At 39.8% G+C, this 17,881-nt stretch overlaps 2 protein-coding genes across 15 annotated transcripts in view; one reads left to right on the top strand and one right to left on the bottom strand.

Moving 5' to 3' along the window:
• LOC143357961 (protein muscleblind) overlaps positions 1 to 17,881 on the top strand; it is a 420,294-nt gene that overhangs the window by 362,143 nt on the left and 40,270 nt on the right. For 10 of the 13 annotated variants that reach the window (XR_013082911.1, XM_076794715.1, XM_076794709.1 and 7 more), the window contains 3 exons: positions 2,869 to 3,039; positions 4,317 to 4,397; positions 6,696 to 6,881. Coding sequence is in view for 12 of the 13 variants with exons in the window: in XM_076794709.1 (XP_076650824.1) it covers positions 2,869 to 3,039; positions 4,317 to 4,397; positions 6,696 to 6,881 (438 nt within the window). In the remaining variant the exon portion in view is untranslated. The remainder of the gene's footprint in view (positions 1 to 2,868; positions 3,040 to 4,316; positions 4,398 to 6,695; positions 6,882 to 17,881) is intronic. The other 3 variants (XM_076794711.1, XM_076794718.1, XM_076794719.1) reach the window with 2 other exon arrangements.
• Positions 12,913 to 17,881, bottom strand: part of LOC143357977 (uncharacterized) — a 13,891-nt gene continuing 8,922 nt past the window's right edge. Inside the window, exons 2-3 of one of the 2 annotated variants that reach the window (XM_076794747.1) lie at positions 15,682 to 15,875; positions 12,913 to 14,940 (exon numbers count right to left, since the gene is read on the bottom strand). In XM_076794747.1, the coding sequence (XP_076650862.1) occupies positions 14,779 to 14,940; positions 15,682 to 15,840 (321 nt within the window). In that variant the 5' untranslated portion in view covers positions 15,841 to 15,875 and the 3' untranslated portion in view covers positions 12,913 to 14,778. Of the gene's footprint in view, positions 14,941 to 15,681; positions 16,742 to 17,881 lie in introns of those variants that run through there. The other variant, XM_076794746.1, reaches the window with a different exon arrangement.

Raw genomic sequence — 17,881 nt, 5'->3', positions numbered from 1 at the left:
TACGACCGTAGCACTGGTTCTTATTCCAAATTTGAATATATCGTTAAATGTTAATAACAATCGGTCTGAACAACTGTTCAAACGTTTTAAATTTCACGTGCGTTACCATGAAAACAATTATTTGCTCGTGCAGAATCACCCCCTCCACGGTTGTACCTTATATTGGGACACCTTCTAGACTTTAAAGTCGTTTTTTAAGAGAACGGTTGATTCGCGACCTATGGTTCCTTTGAGACTTTTGTTCCTCGCGACGGGTACCAAACGATTGAATAGAAAACAAATTTGACCTTGAGAATTATGCTCAAGGTCAATGTTATGGCCATCTTTTTTCAACAATTGTCCACCGATCCGAAGGTGTAGAATCACCTGAAGAAGCCTGTGTATCGTATTCCACGAATAATTTTCTTCAGATTCCTCAAAATTAGGTGCTTATCATGAAAAAAGATATCGTTACACCCTTCAATTTTACTACATACGACATTGGAGTCATTTCTCTGCGGTAAACTGCAGAATGATACGACTTTTTGCAAATTTATTGACAAATGGCATGTACCTAGGACCAAGTCTACATTTGCGGAGGACAGAGCTCACCGAAGGGTGGAGGGGGGGGGGAGGTAGAGCAATGATGTAAATAAGGGTACCAGGGCGAGTGAAAGTTGAAGGAGAAGGAAACGGTGCAGAGCAGTGTGCAATTGTGCTCTCCTCAGTGGGTCGAAAGTTTCTCCCTGGCGGGTACACATTATTCCTCGAAACTCACGACTGTGCTTAATTAGGCGATATTTGAGGAAGTATCTCTTTACCATCCTCTCGAGGTCGGCTTTACGCTCGCAAGCTGCTATTACGGAAAGCCAGTGGATCTTCGTAAGAAAGCATGCCTACCGGCTGTTGCTATCCCCTCTATCCTGTAGGCGTCTTACCTGAACTAATATTGTTAGGGTCTAATTAGTACCATCCTGACACCGTCTGATCTTGTTCTTCCATCCTCTTCTGAGCCCGTTCTCGGCTACCCTCGTATCGGTTTCTCTCCCCCAACCCCTCCCCTCCCCTCCCCTACGTGCGTATTGTACGCCAGACATTTTCTACCTCCGTTTCTCCTTCCTTGCTTTCTTTTTGTCGGCCTCTCTGCCTTCTTGTCTTTTTGCCCTTCAACTTTTCTTCGTTCCTTCCTTCCGCTATCTGATTATACACCGACTATGAAGCATTCCTTGCGTTTAGTCCCTTCTTGCGACTTACGTGTGCCAGCTTACACCCTTCAGCCCTTGCAATGGCTTGTTTCAACAGCCACGAGAGTTACATAAGTGCCAGGCGGTGTCTAAAATGATAAGACCCAACGGACGCTAGACGTGCTATTACGAGCCACGCGGGTGCACTTAGATTATGGGAGAAATTTTGTGGACCCGTTTAGTTGGGTAAACGTAGCTTATTCGGCAGACACGCGTACTACTTTACTTTCTCTGGGATCCGTGAGATAGAAAATATCGAGGACAATTCAGTTTTCACAAAGTTCCAATTGGCCTTTCATACATCTTTTCGAATATTTAAAACAAGCCTGAGATTGGTGTTAAACATTTTTATTAAGCACTTCACCGTTAAAACAATTTGTATCAGTGACCAGGGACAAACACATCATAAATGCTAAGAGCAAACCGATAGAAAAACTTTTTGATGGAATTATAAATCAATGAAAATTAACACTTTGAAATTAACCTGTAACCTTTGGTAACCTGTGTTACAAGAATAACAGGATTTTATTTTTGTACCTAGTTTTTCAATTGGCTCGCATGTCTCTGTACATGTCTGTGTTAAAGCACATGTGAAAACCCGAAGGCAAATCCTGTTGGAAATTACTAGAACATCGAGCTCGTATAAGTGGCATGGAAGTGCGATTAAATGCAACTTTAATTACGAAACCTTCACCCGTTAACAATATTCCCGCGAATCGTCTCTGTATACATACATGCGTATGTACACAGGCGCGCACGGGTTAGACGCACCGCGCTAGAAGCAGGACAAAGTCTTCAAAGTGTATGCGCAACCTATCTGCAATTTACCTGCGAGTGAAACTCACTCACGTACAAGTGGTTTATAATACAGCTAATATCGGAAGGTCTACTGCCTCCTCGTAACTCGGTCGTCGCAGCGAGCTTTAACGCGATTTAAGGGCACCGCGCGCGCGTGCGTCGTTACATACACATTCGCATCAACGCGTCGCGACGCAACGCACGGTAACAAGGTAGGAGAACCACTGCGAAAACTGAAACTTTTTTCGGTGTTACACATAGAGAGTACACGAGATGAACTTTCGTATTACACATTTAAGAGCCCGGGATAGTCACGTGACTTTTTAATTAATAATTTCCATTCACCCCCTTCAAACACAGACTTAAGATCCGTCTTGGGCTTGATCCGACGTGTCGTAAGTCTCTGACTAAACTTGTCACATTTTTTCCTCTGTATTATCGATATTATGAATTCTGAAACGTGCTTCAAGTTTTCGGCTTTGTTTCGCAGAGAATCAGGACAAGATATAGCTCAATTTGTAGCTGGAGATATTTTCTAGCGCGCGCTGCTCTCGATTTCACCCAGAAAACTCATCCAATGGCATAAAAATGCTTGGATTCATCGTCAATTTTTGGCCTACTTCTAACGCTTATATTACCAAATATCTGCATAATCTCGTCAGCTCCTGACCAGCGCGCACTAGATTGAACCTTCCTCTTTCGAATGAGCCCTCTACCAGCGATAAAATATTCGTATTTAAGGACGAAAACTTGAGGCACGGGAAATCATTTTTTGTCGGTAATGTAGACACACTACCTTATCACGAATCTAGTTCAGACTGTAATGGCAATGGTTTTTTGGTTCCAGGGCCGATGTAACCGCGACAAGCCACCCTGCAAATATTTCCATCCACCACAGCACCTAAAGGACCAGCTTTTGATAAACGGCCGCAATCACTTGGCCCTGAAGAATGCGCTGATGCAGCAGATGGGTCTCACACCGGCCCAACCGCTCGTGCCTGGCCAGGTACCGGCAGTGGTACGTCGAAACTTTCATGCATACTTGCACCATGTCTTCTGCTGTTCACACATCCACATATTTTGGTTTTCTTTTATCACGATCGACATATTCCTAATTTTGTCTGTGTTAGTCGACGATTACCACTAGACTACCCCTTACCGGTAGGCTACGCTGGGTAAATGAACGACAATCCGAATCTTTTCTTTTTTGTTATATTTCATTTTTATGCAACATCAGAATTATTCTAAATGGCATTAAGCTTCGTTCGTTTGAAAATTGCACCGATTCGAATAGATTGAATTCTTATTATATTATACATAGAATACATATATACAAATAGATCACATGGTCCATTCTTAATGACATATTTTCTAAAGTTTCTGAAATTAGTATTAGCAAGTATTATAATGAGTACTACGCTACACTGTTGCGTCTGCAATTCCTGAATTTAATATTTCTTTTAAAGAACGACCCTGCGCTTTTCAATGATCACGTGGAACTGTAAGAGCAATGATTAGAGATTAAATGTAACCGACACCGGTTATATCGCGGAAAAGAAATATTGGATTACTCATTTATATACCTGATAGTCTAATTTCTAGTTGATCAGGTTAACGGTTGTCGAAAGTCTGTATAAATATGTAGTCGTCTCAATTTCCCAGCGCCTTGAAATTGCGGGCATTGCATCGAGAGATGAAACCTCCGCGAGTAAAAACTAGCACGCCGCATGTTTTTGGTCAGTGTCATCCCCTTTCTCCTGAATTGTATCCATAAATATTGATAGACAGTCAATATCAATGAATTTATATATACATATATATATATATAGAAAGAAACAGTAGCCTTACATTAGTCCACCTAGATCTGCCACGAAACTGTCATTGATAAATAGAAATTTTGTCGGTTCGTCAATATTGTTTTTCGATCTATCACAATACTCTATCACTCTGACGAATCAACAAAATGGAAATGCTGCGTCTATTGAAACCGAGTAGTTCAATTGGTTTTTTTCTTCTTTTTTTTTTTTGTTTTGTTTTATCGTGTGCTCGCACGCAAATGTGCACTGACATATTGGCGAACAGAGAAGAAAAAATTCGGTCGTGGAAAATCAAGTCACATCATTTTAAATGCCCACATGCCTTTTATTCATGACATATATTCATAGTCGTTGCTACGTGACATCGAACCCTATACTACTCGTATGACTGCCTGTCTGTCCCCTATGTTTGCCGCTGTGGCTCTCGTGGTTGTGGTTGATTGTTGGTGTGTTCTCCAATTACGTCATTGGTGAACAGGAGGCACCGGCACCTCCGGCACCACACCATCACCTTCAACAGCAAATCCAGCAGCAACTTCTCGCTACCCACGCCTTTATGGTAACTCCTGGTTTTGGTTGGCTTCCACTAATTTTTTAGTTAAATTAAATGAAGCGCGGTGGCGACGGTACATTGTACAAAATTGTCAGACGGACCTAGAAAAATTGTTATGTTCTTTGATTATTCTACAACAAAAATAAAATTTATCTCCACGTCGTGTGGATACGTGTGATCTGCAGTCTATAAAGTGACAGTAATTGTTGTTGTTTTTGGAATTTTTAAAAGTTTAAAAGTTTGCGGAATAATTGTACAATTTTCAGTCTTTTTCGGTTCCGCACGGAGACGAAGTTTTACGTGTATACACATATTTTAAGAAACAAACTGAGATTACTTACATTGCAAAGCACTGGTTACAATCTGGTTATAGGTAGAAAACTTTCATGAATGATTTTAATTTGAACTGTTTTAAAGGAGCGTTCTTGTGCAGTTTAGCATTGCAGATTACGCGAATCACTGAGCGATGCGCGCTTAACTTTCATATCCACAGGATCAAACTATAAATTGTTCAATTGCACCGTCTCCGCCGCGCTACTTACAATTAGTATGCCTGTAAGTTTAGTAAGCGGTTGTACGAATGCTTCGACTTGTTTAAGAAAATACCGCACCGTAAATTGAAGGAATTTAATTGCATGCCTCACGAGATGCTCCGTTTCAATATCCAAGGCGATGAATCGTCTAGTTCTCAAGTTTTCCTTCTTTTAGAGGAGTAAAGCATGGAATTCTGCGGCCAAGTTCGAATCGCGTCGGCTTCTTCCCTTCCGAACGAAAAATAAATTTGTTTTATCGATCGCGTTTCTGTTTCACCAAAATCCGATCGACGAGAAATTGTTTGGGAGCGGAGAATTCGACTGCGCGCGAGTCACGTCGTCTTTCGAAAGAAAAATTATTGTATTCAACCTTGATAACCGCTGTCAGTGCGCCGGTATTCAACGGCGATGCCTTTCGGTAGCCGGTGTGACTCGCGTCCGAAAGCTTTCTCTATACGCCAAAGGAAAGCTCGAAGCATAAGAGCAGAAATCCTTTAGAAAGAAGAATTATCTGCCTTCAAATTACCTGCCTTCCCTTCTGGAAACCTCGTTCCCCACAAAATCGAACGCTTCTTACAGGAACGCGCGCGAGCTTGTCGCTCAAACGAGGGCTAAAGACAAAGAAGGAACGATTAAGACTCTGTGAGTAAAGGTGCTTTCACTTGAACCCCACAAACTGAAAATTGTCTCGGCTACTCTTTCAAGAAAGAGTTTCTAGTAGAGTAGAATATTTCTAGCAGATTTTAAACTTAAGGGCCCGGTCTTCGTAGATTCGCGATAAGGTAGAGTGTCTACATTACCGACGAAAAATGGTTTTACGTGGCTCAACTTTTCGTCCTTACATGAGAATATTTTATCAATGGTAAAGGGCTCGTTCGAAAGAGGAAGGTTCAATCTAGCGTGCGCTGGTCATCAGCTGGCGAGATTATGCAGATATTTGGTAATATGAGCGTTAGAAGTAGGCCTGATGGAAAACGGTCTGAACGGTATGTCGAACGTGATTTTCTCGAATGTTGGGAGAACAGAATACACGGACTTTGTGGACGTGTTGTACATTCTTTGCCTCTTTTGACATTCTAGATTGATCGTCAATTTTTTGATTCTCTTTTGAAACGGCCCCCGTATAGCCTAGATATTTTGATAGAGGATTCACGGGACTCACAGGGTCTTGATACGTTCGAGTGAAACATGAGGTTCTAAACAGGGCGGAAGCTAACAAGCCGAAAGTACACGATGCCTGTGCTGTCCAAGCTTTACTCGCGAGTAAATTCGGCTACCCCTACCCTGTCTATGTTCTCAAGGATACCAGGACGCTAAGCATGACTCAGCTACTGTTGTATGCGTCGACTATGAGAGTTCGAGTCTTTCCCTATTGCGGCTGTTTTCGTTGTTATTAGAATGAATCAGTGGAGGGGGCGTAAATGTGTAAGGGGCGTCAGCCCTGGACAGCACGGCACTATGCGACAGAAAATCGTTTTCGGTTGCGAGAAAAGCGGGAAAGTCTACCTTGACGCTTCTTCTTGCACGCGCTGACGCTGATTGTCAATGACGTGGAAGTGGAAGCGTCAAAGTCTGCCGCTTTCGATTTCAATTTGGATTTTGATACTATTGTCACATACTGTACGAGCTTGGTGGGTCACAATCGAGAGGAAGTTCGAAGGCTAGCGTAATGAAAGGGGCACTTAACGAAGACGACTCATGCGAAGCGAAGGTGGGACCAGACTCGTTCTAATCTCTGTTACCTGGATATTTTCCGGGTGTGTTTTCACAGGCGACGAACCCGTACCTGACCGGTATGCCGCAGGTTGGCAACACGTACAGCCCGTATTTCGCCCCCAGCCCCATCATGCCGGCGATAATGGGGCCGGCGGACCCAACCGGAGTAGGAAGTCCCCTCGGCGTGGTGCCGCAGACAGTAGCGATGCCGCAGAAGATGCCACGTACCGACCGCCTCGAGGTATGTCTACCACCAAACTACATTCAACAACAACAACAACAGCAACAACAACAGTCACAACAACAGCATGGGGCCCAACAAGGCGCAGCCGGGGCCTCAAGGTGCCCGATGGCCGCTCCCAGTACCGTGTACCAAGTGCCGGCCGGTCCCCCCAATCAAGTGTCGCCCGTTTCCACGATGCAATCTGTCAATCATCCACCATCCCCTACCACAATCACGACTACCTCCTTTTGTACTCCCTTGCACAACCCTCATGCCCATCATCACCCGATCCATAATCTGATCTACGTCCACGCGTATTACTGAAGTCGACCGGTGCTTTCCATTCTTTCTTTCTTTTCTTTTTTCTCATTTCTTACTTCTGCCGCGACTGTTTCGTTTTGCCGGTTCGCCATTCGACTTTAGAACTAGGTCAGAGGAGATTGTGAGATTTTAAGCGATCAGGCTTGACATTCTGTGATGATATTCTGCAGACTATTTCGCTACACTCTTCAGTATATGATTCTTTCGATTTCCAAATAGATAGGAATTATATCTTTGAGTATAGTAAGGGACTAACCAGAGCATACCAAGTGACATCCTAAAATGCTAGTATACTATTCTATGAATATGTCAACAAACATTCAATGCCTAACGACGTGTATAAACTGAAAACTGTGAACACCCAATTTTTGGGCGTAATAATGTATAACCATTTTCTTTTTTTTTTTAACCAGAAGGACAATATCTTCGTGTTACAAACATTATATATATATATATATATATATATATATATATATGTATATATATATTTCTTACAAATACGATGCAATGCTCTGATTAGGTTCCCTAAACTAACATATTTTTCTACTTACATCGTTGATACATAGAATATTCAACAGTTTGTTATCACTTAAGGTCAAGATTCACCTTATTCATCGGATCACCTTAAAAGTCTCCTCGGCAGTCCATTTGTGCGCTGGAAACATTATTTTCAAGTGATTTATGCCGACTAGCCGCGTGAATATGTGCATTGATTAAAGTATTTATTCGATACCGCTCAGACTTCGAAGGAAAGAGCGTTAATTTGGTAAAGAACAAACAAAAAGAAAACACTGAGAATCTGTGTCAGGCGTTTTTAATAAAAAAAAAAAAAAAAAAAAAACAAACAGGAAAATACCTGGGCTGGAAGTCAGTGATCGCTCTCGTTGATTCTCCCGAAAATACAGGGACGAGGATCTATCAGAAAAGCTATATATTTCTACACATTTATTCACGGCAGTGGACATAATGCGCGTATATTTGCTGAAACAGGTACCATGATATTCCTCGAATTCACTATAATGTTTTTAATCAACAAGGGACACGCGTTTCTCCGTATTAAAAAACTATCCGTTAGTCGTGGAACACAATCAACGGATCACAATTATTTTAATATTTCTTTTTCTTCATCGAGTCGAAAGACGTACCAACAAATGTTAAAATACAATTCCTTACATTTTTATTTATTTATTTTTTTTTTCTTGTTTTAATCACCACTGCTCTATGTAGGGTCGGTCCAACGAGACGAGACAGCGAAGCACCAGCGTGCGTTCTTTCCTAGCTATGATTAGCTATGATCAGAGGTGATTAGGAACCTCTTCGTTGCCCCACGGTGTGGGCACTATAGCGAGGATGGTCTTGTCTCAATCGAGACAAAAATCCCTGGAACACGTGTACGTTTACCTGTCTCGTCTCGTTGGACATACTGTATATAGTGTTTGCTCGATATACGTCCAAAACACGGGTCTAGCCAAAGACATATATCGGCCAGGAGACACTGTGATCCACGCCGAACGTAAAAAAGGACAACGAACCTCTAGAGGCGACCTCTCACGGGGTACAGCCCCCCGCAGTGGGGATAGTTTTGGGACTTTTATCGGCTAGGAATTTGTGACGTATATAGAGTGAACACTGTAGCGCTTACGAAATATCGTACATTGCGATTGACAATGTAACAGAGCGGAGGAAGCTTCGTCAGCTTTGTATCTTTATACTTGCAGTATTACCTGTATCGTGCACACTTTTCGGCACAACCGTCGAACTTGTTCCATCAATTATACGAATTGTGAACGCTGTCGATGCTTTGTACGAATCGTGTCGCAAGAATGAACGTGGGCTGCGCGTCTTCGTTCGTAGTCGGTTCGCGTGGTGGTTGTTTGTACGAGTCCAATCATTAACGAAAACGCACCGATATTTAACGAGGGCGATATCGGCGTCGCACAAGACGAACCGGGTTAAAACTTGCGATTGCACGAGTCGCTTACAACCGAGCGAACTATGACAAAACGAGGCGCGCTAACGGCGTGCAAAAAAAAAACAAAAGAGAACAGCAAATTCGCGTTTCTCGGTGGAGAGAAATTGGAATCGTGTAAAAAGAAACGCGAAGTGTAGCTACAAGATTCTGTAGGTACTCATAGTAATTTATCTTGTGGTTAACGTAGGATGCGGCGCAACGTTTCGATTAAGAGAAACCATTACACGAGGTAGGAATAGAGCTCCGGGATGATCGTGGAGATTAACTTTGTGGAGGTTGTATATCTATATGATTAACTCATACTATAATGGCAACGACAAAACCGTGATGATAATTATGATTATATTATTAAATTATTAAAAGAATGCAAGAGTGGCAAGACATCGGCTCAGAAGTGTGCAACAATACTCGATGCTAGTCCTTTACAAGAATTCCATGGTTCATTCGTTTATGAATTTCGGGTCAAGTATTAGTTCCTCTAAATAAGATAAGTCCTCAAAAATGAAATGGTACTTGCACTCCTGTCGGTTGGAATCACTTTTACTAAAGTTGTCAACGTATTTAGTGCTCGAACGGAAGGCAAACTAGTTGTTGAAGTTTTCATGCTGTTTGCACAATGTATTCAATCGTATGCTATTTAATCTTAAACATTTAACTTTCAAACGAAACCAAGTTGTGCATTATCGAACGATTTCACGCTGAAATATTAATGAAAAATACTCAGAAGCTTGTTTTAACCCTTTTGCTCCTGGCGCATAATGGCGAATAAAGTTCAAGAAAAATGACTAAATTATAATTATTGTGAACAAAAACAGATTAAAGAATACTTATGTTTTGGAATTGAAATATCGATGCACGAAAGAACATATTATAGCAGCGTTCTATTCGTTTAATTAAATCACTTCAATACCTCTATCTCCGCTGAACGTTTCTCCGACGATGTCGCGAGAAGTGCACCGAATTCGCGTAAGAAAACGTTTTAGTAGCAACAATAATGTTTCTTGCCGGTCTCCGAAAAGTTCGGCTCCGGCGAAAACTTTCGGTTTGTCGCGGAAACCGCCATAAGTTTTCTAATGTTCGAGTTCACAAATTTCCCCGGAGCCTGTATCGCATTATCCCCTACCCGAACCCACACTTCACTCCTCCCGTAGCTTTCGCGAAATTAACAAGTTCCGCACAACAGTTCCACAACGAAATGAATAAAATCGAACGTACTCAAGTTCCACAACGATTTGTTCTTTTCTGAACGAGATAAGAACAAGTTAAGCTCGTTTTAAGAAACAACAATGCAATCAAAATCTTTGATAGAAAATTGATTTTTACTTCAAATCGTCGTTTTCCATGTAACCATCAAAGTTATACCTTATGCACTGTTGGAGTTGGTTTCGAAAATTTGACACCTTTCGTGTCAATCAAGCATTTTCCTATCCTTCCCTACAGGTGCAAAGATCTGTTGAAAAGTGATTGCGAAAGGTTAGCGTACAAATTTCCTACGCGATGCGTGACGATTGCCAGCAATAGTAATTTAGGCTGAACTTCACTTCAGGAAACCATAAATTTTTCATTTTTTTTTATAAAATCCTGTAGATCTTGACGAGAAAATGTCAAAAGTTCCAGGTTTAATGTTAGAAATTCACTGGTTCAAAAGTTATACGTGTTCTAAGTTGCATTGACAAGCAATTAATGTAAAATGTATTTGAAATATCCGAGTGTTAAATACGTTTCAGTTGTCTCGGAAAATTTATTATTTTTTAATTCAGTAGAAGGATCAGAATGAAAAAAGTTACAATTACTATATAGTCTTGCATATAGGTTATATTGAACTAAAAGTATAATGTTCATGCATCTATTCTGAAGAATTCACTCGCTGTCTGTGATACTTATCTAGACAATTATGTCTGGTCACCATACACTTTCAGTAAAAGCGGTCCATAATAAAAAAAATTATTTATAAACATAATAATGATACGAATGTTTGCAAGCTAACATAATAATTATTCTGTTTGAGATTTTAGACTTATCTAGAAAAATGATAGAAGAGGAACTCTGTGAGAATAATGATTACCTCGATTTCTCGACGTTCGTTGCACATTTCTGAAGCCAAAAATTTTAACCTTTTAAAGAATCTATGCGTTCGTGTGCATATGCAGAAACATGGCTCTACGCGACGAGCCCAGTCATGCATATGCACACAGTAACACGTGTACATAGTAGGTAGGTTAACAAATTAATTGTGTTTCGTATTGCGGAGAATGAGAGCCGAAAATAATGGACAAATCTCTGATCAAAGTTACTTCTAGTTACATTACGTTTTATATATACCTAATACCTGATAACCACTTCAATAGTTAATTGAAGATTAGAAGTAATGAAAAGTGTTTAGTCTAAAGAACTTTCCAGCCTAGGATAACCTAGGGTAAAAACGAAATAACTGCTTTCTTTTTGACACAAATGTTTTATTTTTATTTTTTTTTTTTTTTTATTTCTTTATGCATTAAAACTCGATGATCGATCGCGCTTCGACTTTCCCTTATACCCACCCTGTTACAATTCCTACACCATAAAACATACTTCGGAACTTTCGTACGTCTTCTGGTTTCCTTAGTCTGAGGAATAATTGCCGACGATCAGGGATTAATGATTAAGTAAAATCAGAGAGCGAAGAAAAGGAAAAAACGGAAAAAGTATATGCACTGTAATGTCGTTAATTATTAACTATTACAAATAGAATTCGGATGATATATCGATTGATCTATCAACTAACCACAATTGGTCTTACGATAATTATATTATTATAATATTTGGTAAATATACGATAATAAATGATATTTAGTAATCGTAAAAATGATAACCTATTTGTGATGTAATACTTGATGACTTGCACTAAGTTCGGGTCACAACGAAATTTATTGAGTGATGAATTCAAATAAAAGAAATATAATTGAAATTAAAAACAAACGCACAGACTACATTTATTGAATCTTTTTTGTTTTATGTTTACTCAACGACCAAACGAAGATAAAAGAAAGAACAAAAAAAAAAGGAAAAAAGCAGATCAAGTGTGTGTGCGCTTTTTGTGTTTCACCTCTTTTAGTCTATTGTGATCTATATTTTTATCTTGTGTTTCCTTTCGGTGTAATGTGAATATGCTCTTTTAGTTGATCGAACTTGTGCGAAGTATGCTCAAACTGTATTATTACTATTTCTCTGTTTTGTTTTTCTTTATATTGTTATTAGTAATATTTGCCTTATTGGAAAAAAAAAGAATACGAACGTTTCCATAGCACATATTCCGCTTGCAAAAGAAAACGAAATAGTTTCTGTGTAAAATAACGTTTTCTTTGTTACCGTTGGCTTTTAGTTCCTCTGTTTTATTTCTCTTTATTTTTTTTTGGTTTTCCTTCGATTGCTAATTCACCGTGATAAAATAGCAACGCTACCGGTCAGGCGAATTGTATCCACAGAGTCGAGAAACTTCCGATAGCTCTGTATTAACGAATTTCTTCGTCGAACGACGAGCAAACACCGTGTCACGCCCATCTCACTCTGTCTCTCAATTTAATCCCGTCTGGATATCTCGATACTCCCCAATCTCCAACTCCATCATCCACGAGGAATAAAAAAAAAGAAAAAGAAGGAAAGAAAATAATTTATATATCTCCCGCAGAACGTTATTATCATTGATGGTTTTAAAATTAATTGCCTGCTGCCTGTTTAAGTATAATGTTATTAATATTCGATATAAATATGTTTGCATTTTGCTACTTAGACACCATTAATACAATCTCCAACCCCTTGATTGGTCGAGACTGTCTCGGTGGTAGAAGCAAATGTGTTATAACGAACGAGACTAAACTTTTCATTTTTCTTTTTTTTTTTTTTCTACTATGAAACGAAAGTTTTCGGTCAAATAATTTCTTTACCACAAGACTTGATCAATTAAGGAGAAAGCAGAAGCAGTAGAAAGCCAAACAACGACATTTTTATATCCTATAATCCATTAGTAGTGTCATGACCATAGTGACTGAAGCGTAGTGATGTCCATTTAATATTATTTTTTTTTTGTCTTTAAAACTATCTGCATCGGTGTTAACGAACTCTTACGCCACTAGCACACTAGCGAACGACTTACCAGAACGTTCTTCGTTGTACATATACCTACATATTATAGTCCGTGAGATTTCTTTCTTACAGGCCGGCACTTACTATTCAATTTAGAAGTCCCTCTGTTCTATTTCTTAACTCCTTAAATATAATGGTGTCCGTCTATTTGTCCGTTGTTCGAGACCACCTGCTATCGTTCAAAAAAAAAGTTCGTTTAATCTGCCAGTATAAGAAACAAAAAATCTCGCTTCAACATACAATCGCAGAAAAGACAACGCAGGTGTCCCTGTACATTCGATTATGCTCTCACCTCCGAGAATGTAATCGATCGGTAGAGGGGCATGATAAATGGGCCAATCGATCGACACTACTATCAACTAAATGTTTTGTTTCGAAATTCAAGTCGATTCATATTTTTCCTGCCTTTTCGTTTACTTCTTATCACATCGCTTAATTTATTATCAATCCATAATTGGCAACGGAAGACTTTTTTCCTTCTGTAGCGGTACATGTAACATATTTCTACTCTGTTGTTGGCTAGCCCGCTGTTGGCGCCACAGTGCTTTCCCAGTCAAAAGATTTTCGTATCATTCGAGTCAAATCCATGACGATCGTATGATCTATATCGTCCGCTGTTTCGACACTTTGTTGCTCCTTTACATTATTTTTCTCGATCGTAATCGGAACACAATCCTGGGAAAGCATTGATCGTATAGACGTAATTTGGCAACGTAATTGCACAAAGCTAATGCTCTTTACAGCTTTCGTAATCTTCTTACTGTTACATATATATGTATGTATGTATATATATACATATAACGTATATATATGTATATACATACGTATTACCTGTGTCTAATTTTTTCAGCGCCAGATTTATATTTATATATTTGTTGTTACTTTTCTGTTTTTACCAAAAGAAAACACTTGTTTACTAATTCTATTAATTATTGAACGTGATCTGCGACTTATTGCGTTTACTTTTACAGCTAGGAGGAGGTGCTTTTATATTATGTATACGAGCGCATGCTAAATTTTTTTGACATTTTATATGCATTCACACACACATATATATTGTATCTAATATATTATATATTATGAACGTATACATATATTGAATGTATGTATATGTATATGTATAATATATGTGTATACATCAAATACAAGACTACGACATCGCATTACGTACATAGTACATGCAACACGCACGCTTACACACGTACACGGATCATTGCCTTTAGTACAACATAGCAAGACACAGAAAATCCACGTACAACAACATAACAGCATAATTCCTTTTCTCTCCACACTACTTTATTTTAAATTTTATGCGTATGCTTCAGCGAGCAGTATGTACCAGTTAACTTGTTTTACTTTTTATCTCGTATGTCCGCTAATACATAGCTCGGTAACGTTTGGAATTAAACAGTCTCGATAAGAACGACGCGAGCACGCCACGCGACAATGCGCGCGTCGTTCATCTCCGGGAACTACTTACATCAGTGTGAACAGCTGTACCTATGTATGTATATCCGTTTCCGTTTGAATTCGCCAGTGCACCGAATAATCTATAGTCCATAACTTGAGCACACACGAACGCACACAGCAGCGATAACGCTTCGGTGAGTGTGTACGCGGACAATCGCGTTGCGAGCCGCGACTCGCGCGGAACGAGTCCACCTAGAAACCAAGAAAAATTCAACTATCGCACCGTGCCCAGTAAAAACTTTGGCTAAAGTTCCGCAAATCGGTCAACTTGGATTCAGGTCAAATTTTGCGCATAGCCTCAGTTTACATTAAAAACACGTTTCCCAAAAGGATTTTTGACGGCTCGGAAAAAAATTTATCATTTTACTGTCGTTCTCTACCATACCAACATAACGTTTGCTACCTTTCTACATTTCCGTACCAATTTCAACATGTTTCCGTATCAAACCAATCGACCTGTTTGCGTTTCTTTTATTGTCTGGACACATTTCCAAACTATATCTACTGCCACGCTCAACCATGCCTATAAAATAATAGAAATTAAACATAATCGTATCCAAACCCTATCCCAGACCTAACCCAGACTTGACCCAACCCGCGTAAAGCAAAATCAGGTTCAGAAACGGCACCTAATCCAAGCATTACGGTAGTAAATGTTGTGTCGGTAAGATAGAAAATGACACCAACATGATAAAACTTTTTTTTCGAGTTGTCAAAAATTATTTTGGGAAATATGTTTTTAATGCAAAATGAGACTATTTGCGAAATTCGAGCTCAATCAGATTTGGCCGATTTTCGGATCTTCAGCCAAAACTTTTGTTGTTTATCGTTAGCCCGGAACATTCTTTACGTGTATAATAAATAAATCGGGAAATAGATACGAAGAAATTTTGTTTTCCAATCGAACCGCTTTCACACAGAAACAATATGTACCGAATTTCTTGTCCAATTGGATTGTTTGGCGTTGTTCCCACCTTGATTCTGATTAACGCCCGCCGATGTAGATGCCAAGGGAGTGAGGGGCACATCTCGTATCAAAGGGCAGCTCTCGATTATTTGCCTAATTGGCCAAAACCAATTCCGTAGATACATGCCGTACACTACTTTGTAAAAATTTATTCACTCTACTGGACCAATTTGAAAGTCACAACAAATTTCAAGAGCAATCCTAACAAGTCAACAGCCCACAGTATCTACATACAGGATTACGAATCAAATGTTTCGCATACCTAAATTACCTAAGGATACCTATTGTATCCTTTCAGAAAATTTTCTTTTCAACTGCATAAGCAATTATTTGAAGCGTCTGTTGAAATCTCTTCCTTTTTATGTTACCATCTTCCTCTCTATCCACTTTCTCCCGTGTCCCTTGTCCGTTTTCTCCTTCTGCTTCTCGTATATGTCTGTACTATATACATTTATGCGTATTTCATAATATTTTGATCTTTGTATACAATCCGTATGTCGCTTGTGTACGCGCGCGCGCGCGCGCGTGTGCGTGGGTGTGTGTGCGCGCGTGTGTGTGTCTGTGCGCGTGTGTCTCGTTAATCGTTCAATTTTTGTGCATACGTTCCTAACAACATTTCCCGCCTTTCGGTGAAAGTTCGCGCTCCCTTAGGCGAAAAGGTCGACAGACCGCGTGCTCTCGAGAGTGTTCACGCGTTCAAACAAACAAAAAAACGAAAAGAAAATGGAAATGGAAATGGAAATGGAAACGGAAAGGAAAGAAGGAAACAAAACGAAAGTGAACACTGTCGAGCGTTTTGCGCATGCTACACCCGCTCGCCTGGCTATGTATATATGTATATGTATATATGTACATATATCCTTTCCTAACACACAACCGCCAGCGGCAGTTAAGCTAGCGAGGATGACAGAGGTAAATTGATCCACGCTTGATTTTCTGTGTACGCTTGAATGCAATACACAGAAGATTCGCATGCTTCTTCAGAATTCTCTGGCTCATCGTGCACAGAGAAAAATGTATAATCATCGATTAATACTTTATTAATACAAAACTTTGTTTATTAGTTACCACCTTAGTTGGAGTACGACGAAGTTGGAACTATTTAAACAATATATTCGTCACTTTTTATAATGGTTGTATATCTACTTCCAGTCATCAGAGAAATGTCCGACAGGTCTTTTGTATCCTAAACTCATTTACAAGTGGCAATGTATAGATTGTTTTCAAAATCGTCCAAATTTTCTAGTGCAAATTGTAAAGCGTATTTAGTAGCTATACAGGGTGTCCCAAAAATGTTGTATTTCCTTGAAAGGAGTAATTCCTGAGGTCGATTGAAGAAACTTTTTCCTTTCAGAAAATGTTTTTAACGAAAAAACACGGACCAATCAGGGCGAGGTTTCAGTGGACAGATTCCGGCTCGGCCAATGCCAACGTCTCAGCGAGACTTGCCGCTGATTGGTCCGTGTTTTTCCTTAATAACTTCTTAACGAAGCCGCGGAGAATATGTTCGCAAAGGAAAAAGTTACTTGAAATCGCCTCAGGAATTTCACCCATTTCAAGGAAGTTCAAAATTTTTGGGACACCCTGTAACTCAACCAAGCCAGTCGATACGCTCCAACATACAAACTTTTTTTCATTTTCTCGGCAATATTCGGCTACTTTGTTTGTGTTTTTTTGTTCTTGTTTTAATCAAAGTACTGACAGTCAAGTAATGCAGACGTCAAAAATCAAACGTTGTAATTTCGCATTGTCGACTTGCCGATTTATTACATTATATATTTTTCTGAATGCCTGTGCATAGTGACGGAAGATAAACAGCAAGCCGGATATAGCAACTGATGCATGCGCCAGGAATCCTCTAACACTTGTGCGAATAAATCTAATTGGTAGGACACTGAGAGGATGCCCTCTGTCGTGGCGTCCGTACTCCCCCCACCCCTTTTGTTTCACTCACAAATAGCCGTCCGAAATTCCGTGTCCTCTGACCTTATTGGGCGGGGGCGATGGTACACCGAAACCAGCAAGCGACGTCTATTTGATAGGATACGGTATTGAGATCCACCAATAGAGTAGCGATTAGATATTACTATGCCTTTCTCTTCTGGGCGTTGGTATACTCCAATCTTACATTTTAGTACTCTAGTTACGAGCCAGTAATACAGTCCA

Source organism: Halictus rubicundus, chromosome 10 (genome assembly GCF_050948215.1).
Source record: "Halictus rubicundus isolate RS-2024b chromosome 10, iyHalRubi1_principal, whole genome shotgun sequence".
NCBI lineage: Eukaryota > Metazoa > Arthropoda > Insecta > Hymenoptera > Halictidae > Halictus > Halictus rubicundus.
The sequence above is the reverse complement of the archived record's forward strand: the minus strand, read 5'-3'. Positions and strand labels throughout refer to the sequence as shown.